Genomic DNA, 14,938 nt, shown 5'->3' with positions numbered 1-14,938 from the left:
GAGGAGGCTGCTGAGGGGTTCGCATCTTTTCCCCCATTTGTGTTATGTTGGCCAGGTTTGGGCCAGCTGACTGCCTGCTGGAGGTGCCTAACGGGACTTGTCCGCTTGGCACTTCGGTGCCTGCAGTATGTTTACAGAGGAGAATAGGTACTGAGACGGTAGGTGGCTCGTGCGGGAGATGGGGAAGGTGTCTGTCAGCTGGAGCTGCTTCCCGAGTGCTGGTTGTGGGGGGCTGCCCGTGGCCTTGGTGCAGGACCCCCGGCAGCGAGGAGCCGTGCCCACCCTGCTGGCTCCAAGGGAAGAGCTCAGGAGCTGTGCTGGGGGCCGGCACCGTGTCGCCGGGGGGCTCGCTGGGGCACAGGGTCGCCTCCGTTGTCCTGATGGTGGCGAGGCGTGCTGGTGGACGGGGCCCTGGCGTGTGGGGAACGGACGTGGTCTGCTCTGGAGGTTGTTATGAAGGATGTGAGGGAGGCTTGGGACCGCCGAGTCTTCAAAGCCTAGAGACCCTCCTGAAATGCCCCAGGAGCTGCAATGAGCTTCGGGATGCCTCGGGGCACTGGTGCATGGTAACAGCCTGCAGCCCCGTGTCTAGCTAAGCTGTGAAGCAAAAGCCTTTTGTGCACATAAACCAAAAAGAGAAGCTTTTACACTGAAACAGTAGCGGGCAAAGCAAGCCCACCCTTCTGAGCACAGGGACAGGAAAGCAAAAGCCCACCCCATCTTCTGCCGGCTGCTTTTGGTGTGTGGGTGGGGAGAGAGTGCTCAGGTCCCTGATGTTTGTGTCTTGGGTTCTTCCCTGTGTGGTCATGAATTATTCCCACGAGAAGCTGCCTGCGATCGGCAGCGAGCTCTCGTTTATGGAGGCAGTGTGGGGACGGGGCCGTGGCTGAGAGGGGCTGAGGGAGCTCTCCTCCCCTGTGGCTGGGGGGCTGCATGGCGTGCCCCACATCGGGCCCGGCCCCACATGGCCCCTCTGCCAGCCCCACCAGGCCTGGGATGGGGCCCCAGCAGTCCCCACGGCGCTGCGAAGGGTGCTCGGAGCTGCCTTGCTCTGACCCCTGCAATGCATCGCGCCGTTCTGGTTTGTCCTCCCCTTTCTTGAAGGATCCGGGTCTCTTAACAAAATAATTAAGCAGAAGAAAGAAAGAAAAAAAAAAAAAAGTTGAATTGCTGTCTAACCTTTTTGTTAAGTTAATAGTAGGTACTGACCTCCTGATATTTAAGTGTTTACTATCTATTTGCTGTAAAGTTTTGTATATTTTGTAAACTTTCCCCCCAAATAGTAGATGTCTAAAATCGTTGTACATCGGGTTCTTTTATACTCCATTGTTCAGCACAAATTGTGGTTTTTATTTAGAATAATAAAATGAAAAATGTTGATCTCTTGTGCCTTGTTTCTCTGTTAAAAAAGAAAATAATAACAATTCTTTTTATAAAGTTAGCCAGTGCCAGGAGCAGGTGCTGGACAAATTCAAGCTGGGGAGGAGGCCCAGGAGCAGCGGGTATTTGGGAAGTGCTAAAGGAACTTGCTGCTGGGACAGCTTCCCACGAGGGGACAGGGGAAGGCTGGGAGGGAGTCAAGGGGAGCTGCAGGACCTGCGGGGTTTTGGAGCCAGGTCTCTGGGTGAAGCTGTGGGTGAAATAATTCTGCCTCGTGCTGTCCGGGGGGAGGTTGTGAGGCTGCTCTGGCCTCCAGCGCTGTGAGCTGCAGTGCACAAAGTTGCAGATGCATTAGGAGAGTTTTCTTTAAAACAAAACAAGAGTTTAATAGGTCAAATGCCAAGTTGTACATGTTTAAGTAGCTGGAATATAGTGCTGTCCGGGTTATGTCATGTATCAGATGTCTTGCTATTGTGTGCTTATCTTCAGTTTCTTCAGTGAGAAGGAGAGGGCACGAGCAAAGGAAGCCCCGAGAGGGGTCGGGCCCAGAGCCGCGCTCAGCTGGCGGCTGCCTCCACATCCCCTACCAAAGGGGCTGCCCTCGTGTCGGGGGGCTGACTTCTGCCCTGACTGCTCAGCAAATATTTCTGTGACAGAGAAGGATTTGTCTTTTCCTGCCTGGGCCGGTCCCCTTCTGGAGGCGAGCAGGGACATCTCTGTGCAGCAGTCCTGGGGCGTGCAGCGGGGGAGCGGAGTGGCCCCCGGCCAGCCCCACGGTGACCGTGGGTCCGTGTCAGCCCGGCACATCCTGCCCTCCGCTGCTGGAGGCGAGCATCCTGTCCAATTTGCTTATGCCTTGCTTTTTTAAAAATGTGTTTCTTAAGCAGCTCAAGGCCTCCAGATTTATTAATTCCCTTCCAGCGGCTGCTGCTCCTTCACCTTCCCCTACCCAGGGCTTGACCCGCAGCATGTGACTGAGCAGAAGCCAGACAAGGAGGAACTTTCTCCAGATGCTCCACTTTCTTGCAGCCCGTACTCTGAGGATGTGTGCACATGGAAGTGCCGCAGTGGACACCTTCCATGCGACTTTGATTGAGAGGGAGTGCGTATCAAGGACTGCCAGAGCCTGCCGGTACTTAGAAAGGTGCCCAGTGGCTGAGGAACCCAACACGAGATGCTTTAAAGGAGACCAGTGTTAACGAGCTGGGTGCAGTACGCAAACCAGGAACCCTAACTCAATTCTCCCCAGTCATGTTTGAAGGCAGACTTGTGCAGTGAAACCCAGTTCTACTTGTCCCTAATTTACTGCTGGGTTTGAAAAATCGGTCTCAATGAGTTGCCGATGTTGAATGGTTCCTCCCCTCGTTAAAGCTCAGCTCTGTGTCATGCTCAGCACCTCTGGGTTTTGTTGCCTTCATTTCTGTAAAATCAGGCTTTCAGCTCCCTGCCAGGTGCTGCGAGGGTAGGTTTGTCTTTCAAAGGCATGAATTTCATCTTGTTCCTGCTCGGGAAAGCATCAGAGCAGAAGGGCAGCGTTCATCCCATACCTTTGCAGCAGGATATGCCCAGAGCACACAGGTAAGTGAAAGTAGGGGCTGTAGAAAACCCTGGGCTAAAGGAAGAGGGCAGCATGTTCCCCACCCTACATGGCTGTGGGGAAGATTGGGGGCTGCTGGAGTCAGGTCCCAGCACTGGGTTTGTGAGCAGGTTTCAGAGCAGACAGAGTACAAGTGTTCGGAAAACAGGAAATATCTCTTTCTCTTATTCTTTCGTTAGCTAAACAGATCCAATAGGGCAGCACATCAGAGGCGATGTGTCTGCAGCTCCCTGCACCATCTCATTTCATGCCTGGCACTCTGCCCTTGCCTTCAGATCACAGTAGGTGGCCAGCCAAGAAGTGTTGTTTAAAAGCAAAGTGTCTGCTTAGCACCAGGGAAAATAACCTTACTGACCGCAGTGAGCCCAGGGAGCTGGCCACCCCCCTGGGGCCAGCCATGAGCGGGCAGTCCAACATCCCGCTTAATTGGGCGGGTTGTTGTCCTTCGTGATGACTATGGAGTGCTGCGTGGTGGAGGAGGAGTTGTCTGCACCTTTCTGGCCGGCTAGGTCTTTGGGGATGTATTTCACCACGGCAGAGATGAGCTTGCTGCGGAAGTTTTTGCTTAGGAAATTGTAGAGGATTGGGTTGATCACGCAGTGGAGCAGGGTGAAGCAGTCTATGATGTCGTAGAAGAAGTAGAGGAAGTGAGCGAACGTGCAGTGGAGGATGATGTGGTTGCCGTCAAGGGTGAGCAGCGTGAGCGTGACGTGGAAGGGCAGCCAGCTGATGAGGAACACGATGATGTAGGCGTAGATGAGCAGACAGTGCTTCCTGCTCTCCGGCTTGGTGCGCTTCAGGAACCTGGCCGTCAGGACGTTGAAAACGGTGATGATGGGGAAGGGGATGAGGAACCCAATGGTGGTGGTGGCCAAGCTGACCGCCAGCGCCCACTCATCATAGGTCTCGAAGGGGGCCATGAAGATGCAGATGGGCTCTCCGGTGTTGACCAGCTGCATGTGAGCGACCTCCAGGAAGGGGATGGCTGCTGCCAGGACCCAGCTGCAGGCGCAGATGATGCGGCGTGCCCGGTGCTGGTGCTTACGCCAGAAGAGGGAGGAGCTCGTCAGGGACACGTAGCGATCCACGCTCAGGCAGGTGAGAAACAAGATGCTGGCATACATGTTGGCGAAGTAGAAGTAGTGCGTGAAGCGGCAGAGGAAGCTGCCCCAGAGCCAGGTGTAATCCAGCATCACCTCCAGCATCCAGATGGGCAGCGAGAGCAGCACGCCGAGGTCGGCGATGGCCATGTTGATGATGTAGAGGTTCACCAAGCTCTTGTTGCCCCGTGTCTGCCAGTTGACCCAGATGACGAGGAGGTTCTCCACCAAGCCCACCACGAAGATGACCAGGTAAAGGATGAAGAGGACGACGCGCTTGACATTCTCATCCAGGCTGAACTCGCAGAACGTGTAGGTGTAGTTGAAGAGGTGGAACAGCTCAGACCAGTTGTGGTAGTCCCCATACTCATTCGGGAGAGTGGGCGCTTCACTGGGGGCAGCGGTCATCTCAGCCATTCTGGTAGCTGCAAAGAAAGGGAGAGCAATGAACTGCGGAGCCCTTTGGTAGGGGCAGAGAGCTGCAGCCACGCTGGGAGTCCTCCCCCTGCCGGGCGCTAGAGCTGGGAAGCATCCGCACGCTCAGCTTCTTGGTGACTTCAATTTCTGCTCTTGGCCATCCCAAATGATGACTGAATTGCAGCACCAGGGAATGGGACACAGGGGTCTCACAAAGACCCAGCTGTGGGTGTCACACTATGAGACTTGCTTGAATTAAGCTTGTCTGGAGACTTGCTCACCAGGTCTTGCTTTATATCCCTCTGCCTCTTTGCACTGAGAGATGCTAGAGATCCCTCCCCCCCCCAAAAAAAATAATAAAATAAAATAATAAAATAATATAATCCTATTTATAAGGGGCAGGAGTTTTCATTTAGACATAAGAAAAGATCAAAAGGGAAACTCAGATAGAAAATCTAAGTGGCTGCACAGAGTGGGGCAGCTGCAAAATAGAGAAGAATTAGCTGGTCTCTCCTGGCAAAGTTCAGTCACTGGGGGAGGTTCTGGAAGTACATATGTATTTTTTTTTAATCCTATGGAATTTTATTCCGATGGGTGAATTCCTACATCATCCCTCCAAAGATGCTGCATCAGCATTGAACGTTAACCTCACATCGCCAGCCGCAAGCAGCAGCCTCCCAGTCCCCCAGCTGTGTTCCCACTTCCATCCCTGTTGGACCACAGCCAGCAGTGGCCGTACCCTGGGGCACACGGTGCTGGGGACTGGCAGGTGGCAGAGACAAGGACCCAGTCAGGGCACCTGCAAGCCTCGAGGCTCAGCAACATCAGCGTGGGCATGGGGGCTGCAAGCCTGGGAGCCTCCCCTGCTGCTCCCTGCAGCTGCCTCCACGCCTCCCGCACTCAGGTTCCCCCGGCGCAGAGCTGGTGGGATCCCCGCTGCTGCCGCCCTGCCCTTACACGCAGAGGTGCACCCTGGTGCCGTGGTCAGGACCACGAAGCATGCAGGAAACCACAGCAGCAGCTGTGCCCCCACTGTGGTGTGCAGGTGCTGTGCAGCCCAGATCAGAACGCTCCCTCGCTCCTCCCTGCCGCGCACTGCACTGGATCCCCTCGGGGCTCCAAGTAGGTACCAAAACTATGAACTTAAGGGAAATGTAACAGCATCCTTTTATTGCCACAAGCATGAAAGCCTGTGGATCCCAGCATGGCTGCAGCTGCATGGCAAAGGTGCCATGGACCCTGTTGCAAAAATCCCAAGAGGACCCATCCCTGGGAATGCCGAGTGCATCACCGCACTGGGGTACCCCATGGCACCACGAGGAGCTCCACGCACCACAACCAGAGCCCCCAGAGCACCAGCCCCAGCCCTGCCCAGGCACTGTCACCCTCCTGAAAGCTTTGGCAAGAAGCCCATGGGACTGGAGCCTAGCTGTGCCCGGGGCTTTTGAATCCTGAGGCAGCGGTGGGAGAGGGGCGCGAGGCGCACTGGCTCACCAGTGGGCATGCGGAGCAGCTGCACGGGGCGATCCTCGCGGCACGGCGGCTGGCGTTTGTCTGGGAATGCAGGGATGCAGCTGCTGTAGGGCTCGGGGTGGGCTCCGGGATCCTCCCCAGCAGGAAATGACCATGGCAGCCCGATATCCTGAGACAGCCCAGCGCAAGGGGATGTCAGATGTGGCTTCCAGCCCCCTGGCTTGGCATGCACCTGAGGTCACTGTGTGCTGGGGAAGGGGAGCCTCAGGAAGGTGCCAGCATCAGCACCAGAGAGGCTCCGTGGGTGCTTCAGAGCCACCTCACCTGCTGCCTGCTCCATGAAGGACCTGGCGGCCACCAAGCTATGGGCCTGATCCTGCCCAGGGCTCGCTGGTGCTGTGGGCAGGGGGAAAATGAATCAGCTGGGAGCCCTGAGGGTTAGGGTGGGTTAGGGGGAATGTGCGTGCCTGTCCCTGAGGCATTGCTCAGGGGCCCTCAGGCTTTCCTTTGGGGAAAGAGCCCAAAATCAGCACACTGGGGACACAGCACACTGCTGAGGGGGCAGAGCAGCCACATCCCCCAGGGCACTGCCTCTGAGCCAGGATTTTAGGCTTGGGGGCAGCTGGAGTCGCGATTCCTCCTCAGCTGTCGGAATTCGCTGCAGATGGCTATCTCCACAGCAACACCTCTGGCCAGGCAGCAATTAATCAACCCAACATGATTGCCTGGCAGTTTTGCAGGGGAAGGGAGGGGGCTTTAGCCTTGCCCCTATGCTGGGGAGGGGGCTGATAGGCAGAACGTTTTGCATCGAGCTGCAAGTCCTGCAAAACAATTGCAGGAAATCTCCTTTTCAAGTGCAGACAAGACATTGTGATCAACAATCGGCTCGGAAGGAAGGCACGGCTGGAACAGGGAAGCATACGGCACTGATAAGTCGGCCCTTGCACAACAACAGGCCAGTCGCCAGCGACCCCAGCGAGCAGGTACCCCGGCCCCACAGGGTCCCAGCCTCTGTTTGCAAAGGGGAACTCGGGGTTTTGGTCTCACCCCCAAGCACCGTGGGGTTCGCTTTGCCCCGCAGCTGGCACAGGGATGCCATGCTGTGCCGTGGGCCGGGAGGCTCATCCTTTGCTGTGGCTGCACCTTCCCAGCAGGGCAGGGATGCGGTTTTGTTTCCATGAAACACATCATGAAACTGAGGCGAGAGGAGGTGAGCTGAGGGGAGTTACTGCCCTCTGCAAGCCCATGGGAAAGGCAGGAATTGGATGCAGGCCACACACTGCAGCCACGGCCAGCAGGGGCTGATGCTGAGGGGGTGAGGGGGTGAGAAGCTGGTCCAGCCCCAACAGCCCCTGGACTCTGTCCTGCCCAGCTGCAGCCGCGGTGCTCTGCCCTGCAGGGCCAGGCACCAGCATGAGGGCCTCGGGGGCATTTATTTGTTTTCATCTCCCTCAGATTCTAAGACTGGCGCATGTGATCCAGCTTTGATGGCACAAACACTATGCACTGTGGGCTGGCAAGCTCCTTGTCTTGGCATTTTATTTCCCAAGGGCTTAGGGAAGGACTTGTACTTGGAACAGGACTTGTATCCCTGTACTCAGCTCTGGTGAGGCCGCACCTCGAGTACTGTGTTCAGTTTTGGGCCCCTCGCTACAAGAAGGACATGGAGGTGCTCGAGCGAGTCCAGAGAAGGGCGACGAAGCTGGTGAGGGGCCTGGAGAACAAGTCCTATGAGGAGCAGCTGAGGGAGTTGGGTTTGTTCAGCCTGGAGAAGAGGAGGCTCAGGGGCGACCTTATCGCTCTCTATGGGTACCTCAAGGGAGGCTGTAGCGAGGTGGGGGTTGGTCTGTTCTCCCACGTGCCTGGTGACAGGACGAGGGGGAATGGGCTAAAGTTGCGCCAGGGGAGGTTTAGGTTGGATGTTAGAAAAAACTTCTTTACCGAAAGGGTTGTTAGACATTGGAATGGGCTGCCCAGGGAAGTGGTGGAGTCCCCATCCCTGGAGGTCTTTAAAAGACGTTTAGATGTTGAACTTAGTGATATGGTTTAGTGGAGGACTTGTTAGTGTTAGGTCAAAGGTTGGACTGGGTGATCTTGAGGTCTCTTCCAACCTAGACAATTCTGTGTGATTCTGTGTAAGGACCAGACCTGTCTGTGAAGAGCAAAAGCATTGGTACACGCAGCAGGAAGGACTGAGTGACACAGGTGACCCTGCAGGGGCTGGATCAAGAGCAACCCGAGGGACCTAAGGCTTTCCTGGGGCATTTTAGGGCTGCCCGATCCCAGCCAGGACTTCCAGCTGCAGGAGCTGGTGGCATTTCCAAGCCAGCTGTGCTGCTGGGAGCAGGACACATGCTGGGGCAGGCAGCTTGGCTACTCCCGATCTCTGCTGGGATGCTTCAAGGCCACCGGCACCCAAACGTGACCGTCTGCAGCGAGCCCAAGGGGCCCCCACCCTCTCCAGGGGCCTGCTTCTCCCATTTGTTTGGAGATAAATGGGATAAGAGGCCGCTTCCTCTCCGGAAAGGCACCGCTCCAGGGCTCAGGGCAGGGCGGGAGGGGCAGCTGGGGGAGCTCAGCTGGGGGGGGGTGTCCCTGGGGCACCGGCACTCGAGAGACTTGAAGCCCCGCTGGAGCTTTTACCCCACGGGGCTGAATCTGGGCCCAAAATTCCCGTGGGATTTGTACTTCATGGTTGCCGGCTGCAGGCAGGGCTGCTCTGGGACCAGCCATTCTCCCAGTGCTGCCCAGCATCGTCGCTGTGCTCTGCAGCCCCTGGGGATGTGCAGGGACGTGGTGCCGTGCAGGCTGCTCCCTGTCTGGCTTCTCGCCCCGGCGCTGTCCTGCTCTTGCACCCGAGGGAGAAGCACCGTGGGACTCGGGTGGGTGGGAGCCAGGCTGCTGGTAACGCTGCTCTTACCCTGCAGGCAAGTGCACAACCTAAGGGGCTTGTCTCCCAGCTGATCATCGCTAATCAGCCCTTAATTAGGGTTATAAAAGATGTGAGTTACCGCCCACGCAGCTGATGTGCCGAAACCCAGCAACAGCCACTTGGTGCCAGGGGAGCCTGCAGACAGCGGGGCTGTGCCTCTGGGGGCTTTGCATGGGGCCGGTCCCTGACTGCTCGGATGAAGCCGGGAGCTGGCGGCTGGGGATTTCTCCCCCTGTGCTTAAGGGCACACTGAGAAGGCTGCCCGGGTGCTCCTAGCCAGCTCTCAGCAGCTGAGGGAGGTAGTGAGCTAAGGATAAAGGCACCCAGAGCACTACAGAACCATGCGGCAGCTCTGGAGCCTGTGGGTCTGGCATGCGGGTAAGCGTTTGGCCCTAAATACCCCCCAAAACCAAATAAAAGCCTGGAGGGAGGCTGCACTGGGGTTGTCCTCCCTGCAGGCCACGGCTGGTGGCCAGGGGACCGGTGTCTGCACCCCACACACCAAGCTGTGCGAGGTGTCCTTGGGGTCTGGTGTCTGGGGAGGTGGGAGAGCCGAGGAAGGCTGCTGCTGCCCAAAAGGACACTGCGGGACCCCCGCAGGGCTGTCGGGGCAGAGCTGTCTCCACGGCCCTGATGCTCACAGCTGCTCTGGGAAAAACTTGGGTGTGCCTTGAGCAGAGCGGGTGGCCCAGGACTGCATCCCCAGCTCTGAGGATGGAGCTCGCCATGGGAAGCCCCCTTCCCACCAGCTTTATTGAGCAGCGTAACACGGACAGAGACACACGTCTCAGGGGCGTGCAGGTGTCCCCCCGGCTGGGATGGGCAGGAAAAAAGCGCTGATGGTGTCGGAGAGCCAGGCCGGGCAGTAGCTGAGCGGCAGGAAGGCGAGCCGGGCGTCCCAGCCGGCCGTGTAGCGGCTGCGGGGGCAGCAGGCGAGCAGTGCGTGCTCCATGCAGCTGGTGACAATGCACAGGCGGGAGCTGCTCAGGCGGTGCAGCAGGGCCATGTACCGGGCATCTGGGGGGGACAAATGGGGGTCAGCAGCACAGCCCCGGGGGTGTGAGGGGTGGGGAGAGGGGATACTCACAGGTCTCCAGGTAGTGGGGGCCGTAGGCTGCCTGGATCTCCGCTGGGAGCCTCTCCCAGAGGTGCTGCAAGGCCTTCACCAGCCCCCCGGGGTCGGTCATCCCCGTCTGGAAGCCACCGGGTTCGATGATGGAGATCTGCACCCCAAAGGGGCGCATCTCACGCCTGGCCGGGGGGGGGGCCATCAGCACCCCAGGGACCAGGCATTGCGAGGCAATGGGGACCCCACTGACACCTCTCTGTTCCCCAGGTGGCAGCTGGGGAGCCCTCGCCTCTCCCTGGGGTTCCTCAAAACCCTTCTCTGCTTGCACAACCGCTGGCTCCAGCCTTGCCCAAGTTTCCCAACCCGCAGGGACATCTTTCACAAACCCTCCCCGTGGCTCAATGCTCATCTCAGCTGCGGGGATGGGAGGCAGCTGGGCACAACTCAAAGTCCCACATGGGGAAAGCAGGGCACAGCTGCCCAGCACATAGGAGCCCCTAGTGGGATGAGGCTGGCCTCCCCCATACCTGAGGCTGTCGGAGAAGGCCTCCACGCCGTACTTGGAGGGGCAGTACCCCCCGCCGAAGAAGGCGATCCGGCCCATCACGCTCGCCACGTTGACCACCCGGCCCCGGGCTCTGCGCACCAGGGGCAGGAAGCTCAGCGTCACCTCGATGAGGCCGACCAGGTTGACGTCCAGCACCTTGACAAAGTCGTCCTTGCTCAGCCACTCATTGGGGGCAGAGGGGATAGCGATCCCGGCGTTGTTCACCAGCCCCCAGAGCCCTGGGGAGGGGATGGGGTGACACAGGCTCTCTACCCCTTGCCGTGCCCCCAGCCCCAGCCGCGTCCCCCCGTCCTACCTTGGTCACCCACGCGCTCCCGCACCCAGGTGGTGGCGGCGGCGATGCTGGCGCTGGAGGTGACGTCCAGGAGGACGGTCTGCAGGCGCTGCGAGGTGGCTGCCCGCAGCCTGGCGGCCCCCAGCTCCGTCAGGCAGCCTGCCAGCACCCGCAGCCCCTGCGCGTCCAGCTGCCGTGCCAGCAGGCTGCCGAAGCCCGAGTCGCAGCCTGTGATCAGCACGAACTTCTCCGAGAGGCCGGGCACCGTCTGACGCTCCCGGTGCCAGCGCCGCAGCCACAACAGCCCCGCCAGCACCGCCGCCAGCCACAGCCACATCCTTGCTGGAGCTCGGCTCTGGGGGAAGGAAGAGGCAGTGTCCCGTGCGCTGCCCTGGGGTGAAGGCTGGGTCCTGGGGAGCGGTCAGGGACTGGTGGCGTCTGGGTTGGAGCAGCTGCCGCTGCGCCTCGGGAGCTGTTAGTTTCAGCCATCGGACGGCTCTCCTGAGTACGAAGCCTTAGGGGCTTTTCCCTGGTGCTGGGTGGTCTTTGGATTTCAGGTGTGAGGCCCTGCACTTCCCGGCTGGCTGCTGCCCGTGGGAGCCTGTTGCAGCCAGTGCTCCTCGGGTGGGCACGCTCGCAGCAGGTACGGGTTCAAGGCTCTCTGTCCTACCTGGGCCCCGCATCTCCCTCAGACCCCAACCACCCGTTCTGCTCAGCACTCGGTGGCTGTTTCCTTCTGGCCCTCTTACACACGAGCTTTTGTCCTCAGTGTGACTAAGAAGCACCAAGGACATGTTTTTGGTGGAGCCTTGCTGTCCTCCCCCTGATCGTGACGCCGCTCTGCCACTGTCCCTGCAGCAGCACGATGGGCTGGGGACCTTCAGAGCAGAGCCCACCTCACCTCCCCCTCAGAGCAAGCTCCTGCCATAGCAGTGTTTGGATGCCCTTGAGCCAGCTGTGTCCGACCCTTCCTGATCCTCCCTCCAGATGTGCCTGACCCAGCCAGAGGAGCTGCCCCTTGTGAACGCTGCGGCCCCAACCCCGGGGTTACCTGGGCAGGACCTGTGCTGCTCTGGTCCCACTCAGTGAAGGTCTGTCGCAGCCCATCCTGGTGTGGGGGCTGTATAAATAGAGGCTGGTGTGCACCAGCCCCAGCCCAGGTATTGAGCAGCAGCTGGGGGAAGAGCCAGAAACCCGAATTGCAGAAGAGGCTGGATTGCACCAGCTCCCGTGATAAAACTCCATTTCTTAATTGCAATTCACTGCCTCATCTTGCACAGATCCACGTGCTGGGAGCTCTGCTTTGGCCTCCGGTAGCTGCCTGTGCTGGCAGAGCTAGCTTGGACCCTTCTGGACACAGCGCTGGGCTGAGTTTGCCCAGCTCAGAAGCCCTGGGGCGGCTGCTTTGTCCCCTTTACTCGGGGCAAGCGGCGAAGGGGCTGGGGTGAGCTCAGAGCAGCAAAGCGGGGCTGGGGGCTCCCCTGGCTGCCTGCTGCAGTGCTCAGTCCCCTTCCCAGCCCCTCTGCCCGTGGGGCACGGAGCCGACTGCTGTATCTCGTGGCACCTGGGTGTCCCCAGCACCAGGGCACAGTGAAGTGAGCAGGGGCTGGTGCGGGCGGAGAGGCTCACAAGGCCGTGCCAACACCTCTGTCCTGTCTCTCCTGGTGCAGGCAGGGGCATGGCCTCGGTGCGCTGTCTGAGGGAGGGGGCACAGCTGGAAAGAAAAGCCCTGCCGTGAAGGGAAGAGAATATTGTCTTTATTCAGCAGCAAACCTGTTTGCTAGCAGGTGACAGCGAGTTGCAGGATGTAGGCCGAGCTAGGAATTTAGGAACTTCTCCGCACGGCTTCAGCTGCGGGGCGATGCCAGATCTCAGCCCCTGGCTGCTGCTGTCTGCAGCGACCTCAGGCTTTCTGGTCAGGTTTGGGGTAGGACCAGGTCAGGATCACGTCAGCGAGGGAGGAGGGCAGGTAGCTGAGGGGGATGTAGAGCAGCTTGGCGTCCCAGCCGGCCGAGTAGCGGGCGCGCGGGTAGCGGCTGGTCAGCGCGTGCTCCATGCAGTCCGTGACCAGCGAGAGGTTGGAGTTGCACCTCTTGTGCATCTTCTTGGCTCCTGCCAGAACTGCAGAGGCAGAAGGGGCCGGGCGGGTGCTGAGCCTCGTGCCAAAGGCAACTGACTGGCTCCACTGGCTCTCAGGGCGGCTGGACACCCTGCTGCCCCGGGGTGGGCTTTGGCTTCGGGGAGGGAGGACCGTGGCTTTAGCTTCAAGGTGGTGTACTTACAGTCCTTCAAGTAATTCTCCCCGTAGCTTGCTTTCGTTTCATCCGAGACCTTCTCCCAGGTGCTAAGAAAACACTTCTCCAGGTTCTCAGCGCTGGTGATTGCTGTCTTGAAGTAGCCTGGCTCGATGATGCTGACCTTCACCCCGAAGTGGCGCATCTCAAGCCTGGAAGGGTCCGAGCCCCGTGGGACCAGATTCCGGCAGCCAGCACGGGGCCGCGCAGGATGCACGGCAGCCTCGTGACAGGGGACTGTGGGGGGATCCTGAACACGCCAGCACACCCCGTGCCAGCCCCAGCACGCGTCCGAGGCGGTTCGTGAGCAAATGTTTGCAGAGCCTGGATGGGATGGGGTCAGCACAGACCTCGGGGACGTTCCCCCGGGATCTGGAGCAGGGGCAAGGTCCAAGCAGGAGGTTCCCTGCCCAGGCAGGTGGTGTCAGCCTGCAGCCAGCAGCCTCCCCTGCAGCCAAGCAGATCCAGTATGCGGGGGAACGAAATCAAAGCCCTGCCACATCCTTCACCATCCCCTCCCTTGGGCTGCCTCCGCATGTTCTGGGCTGAACCAGAGCGGAGGCTGCCAGCAGTGGGCAGCACACCGTGTGGGTGGGCGCTGCGTCCCCAAAGGCCCTCCTCGTGCATCTGGTGGCAGCAGCTCCAACAAGCCCACATGTGCTTGCTAGGGGTGGCAGAGGAAGGGGTCTGCGCAGATGAAGGCTCTGCCAGAGAAGCGAAGCAGCCTGAAGAACCAGCAGCGGGCTCTGCACGTGGACTTACCGGAGGCTGTCGGAGAAGGCCTCCACGCCGTACTTGGAGGGGCAGTACCCCCCGCCGAAGAAGGCAATCCGGCCCATCACGCTCGCCACATTGACCACCCGGCCCTGGGCTCTGCGCACCAGGGGCAGGAAGCTCAGCGTCACCTCGATGAGGCCGACCAGGTTGACGTCCAGCACCTTGACAAAGTCGTCCTTGCTCAGCCACTCGTTGGGGGCAGTGGGGATAGCGATCCCGGCGTTGTTCACCAGCCCCCAGAGCCCTGGGGAGGGGATGGGGTGACGCAGGCTCTCTACCCCTTGCCGTGCCCCCAGCCCCAGCCGTGTCCCCCCGTCCTACCTCGGTCACCCACGCGCTCCCGCACCCAGGCGGTGGCGGCGGCGATGCTGGTGCTGGAGGTGACGTCCAGGAGGACGGTCTGTAGGCGCTGCGAGGTGGCCGCCCGCAGCCTGGCGGCCCCCGGCTCCGTCAGGCAGCCCGCCAGCACCCGCAGCCCCCGCGCGTCCAGCTGCCGTGCCAGCAGGCTGCCGAAGCCCGAGTCGCAGCCCGTGATCAGCACGAACTTCTCCGGGAGGCCGGGCACCGTCTGACGCTCCCGGTGCCAGCGCCGCAGCCACAACAGCCCCGCCAGCACCGCCGCCAGCCACAGCCACAGCCACGGCCCCATCCCTGGCAGGAGTTCAGGGCTCAGCGAGCGGAGCGGAGACGCTCGGGGGGTGAGTGGGAGCAGGCACTGCTGCAGCCGCAAGCACTGGATCAGGCCCACACCGACCTTGGACCTGCCCAGCCCTGCAGGGCTCGGTAAATCAGTGCCGGTGGTGGGGCCGGATCAGGGGCACACGGCGCTGTGCCAGTGGCTGAGGCTGCAGCCGAGCCTGGGGAGGCACAGGCAGGGGACTCAGCCCCACGGTGCGTCCCTTTCCAGGCTGGGTCCTGGGCAGGAGTGTGGTGGTTGCCTGCCCCGTTCTGGTGTCGGCAGCTGGGGCGTGCTGGAGGCGTCTCGCTGCAGGCACTGCCCTGGGCCGCGTCTTACGGCAGCATTACGGAAGGAGCCTGAAGGAGCAGGCACTGCGTT

General features: G+C 60.0%; 3 protein-coding genes across 3 annotated transcripts; all 3 read right to left on the bottom strand.

Moving 5' to 3' along the window:
• Nucleotides 1-3,358: 3,358 nt before the first annotated feature.
• Nucleotides 3,359-6,041, bottom strand: GPR182 (G protein-coupled receptor 182). The gene is made up of 2 exons (XM_032204912.1): nt 5,989-6,041; nt 3,359-4,502 (listed from the first exon to the last, which is right to left on the bottom strand). Exons 1-2 carry the CDS (start codon nt 5,996-5,998, stop codon nt 3,400-3,402), a joined length of 1,113 nt encoding a protein of 370 aa, XP_032060803.1. The 5' UTR covers nt 5,999-6,041; the 3' UTR covers nt 3,359-3,399.
• Nucleotides 6,042-9,686: 3,645 nt separating this feature from the next.
• LOC116499876 (retinol dehydrogenase 16-like) lies at nt 9,687-11,153 on the bottom strand. Its single transcript, XM_032204726.1, has 4 exons — nt 10,832-11,153; nt 10,496-10,754; nt 9,987-10,150; nt 9,687-9,916 (listed from the first exon to the last, which is right to left on the bottom strand). Exons 1-4 carry the CDS (start codon nt 11,145-11,147, stop codon nt 9,687-9,689), a joined length of 969 nt encoding a protein of 322 aa, XP_032060617.1. The 5' UTR covers nt 11,148-11,153.
• A 1,560-nt stretch (nt 11,154-12,713) lies between these two features.
• LOC116499875 (retinol dehydrogenase 16-like) lies at nt 12,714-14,530 on the bottom strand. Its single transcript, XM_032204725.1, has 4 exons — nt 14,203-14,530; nt 13,867-14,125; nt 13,093-13,256; nt 12,714-12,931 (listed from the first exon to the last, which is right to left on the bottom strand). Exons 1-4 carry the CDS (start codon nt 14,528-14,530, stop codon nt 12,714-12,716), a joined length of 969 nt encoding a protein of 322 aa, XP_032060616.1.
• Between the last annotated feature and the right edge of the window lie 408 nt (nt 14,531-14,938).

Source organism: Aythya fuligula, chromosome 29 (genome assembly GCF_009819795.1).
Source record: "Aythya fuligula isolate bAytFul2 chromosome 29, bAytFul2.pri, whole genome shotgun sequence".
NCBI classification, from domain to species: Eukaryota; Metazoa; Chordata; class Aves; order Anseriformes; family Anatidae; genus Aythya; species Aythya fuligula.
Note: the sequence above shows the minus strand (reverse complement) of the source record. Positions and strands in the feature narration are given on the sequence as shown.

Coding starts and splice junctions, on each gene's coding strand:
- LOC116499875 (XM_032204725.1), bottom strand. CDS start 14,530: ATGGGGCCGTGGCTGTGGCTGTGGCTGGCGGCGGTGCTGGCGGGGCTG. Junction 13,257..13,866: donor GCCTTCTCCGACAGCCTCCG/GTAAGTCCACGT, acceptor GGACCCTTCCAG/GCTTGAGATGCGCCACTTCG. Junction 12,932..13,092: donor GGAGAATTACTTGAAGGACT/GTAAGTACACCA, acceptor CTGCCTCTGCAG/TTCTGGCAGGAGCCAAGAAG.
- LOC116499876 (XM_032204726.1), bottom strand. CDS start 11,147: ATGTGGCTGTGGCTGGCGGCGGTGCTGGCGGGGCTGTTGTGGCTGCGG. Junction 10,755..10,831: donor GGAGCGCGTGGGTGACCAAG/GTAGGACGGGGG, acceptor TCCCCTCCCCAG/GGCTCTGGGGGCTGGTGAAC. Junction 10,151..10,495: donor GCCTTCTCCGACAGCCTCAG/GTATGGGGGAGG, acceptor CCCCCCGGCCAG/GCGTGAGATGCGCCCCTTTG.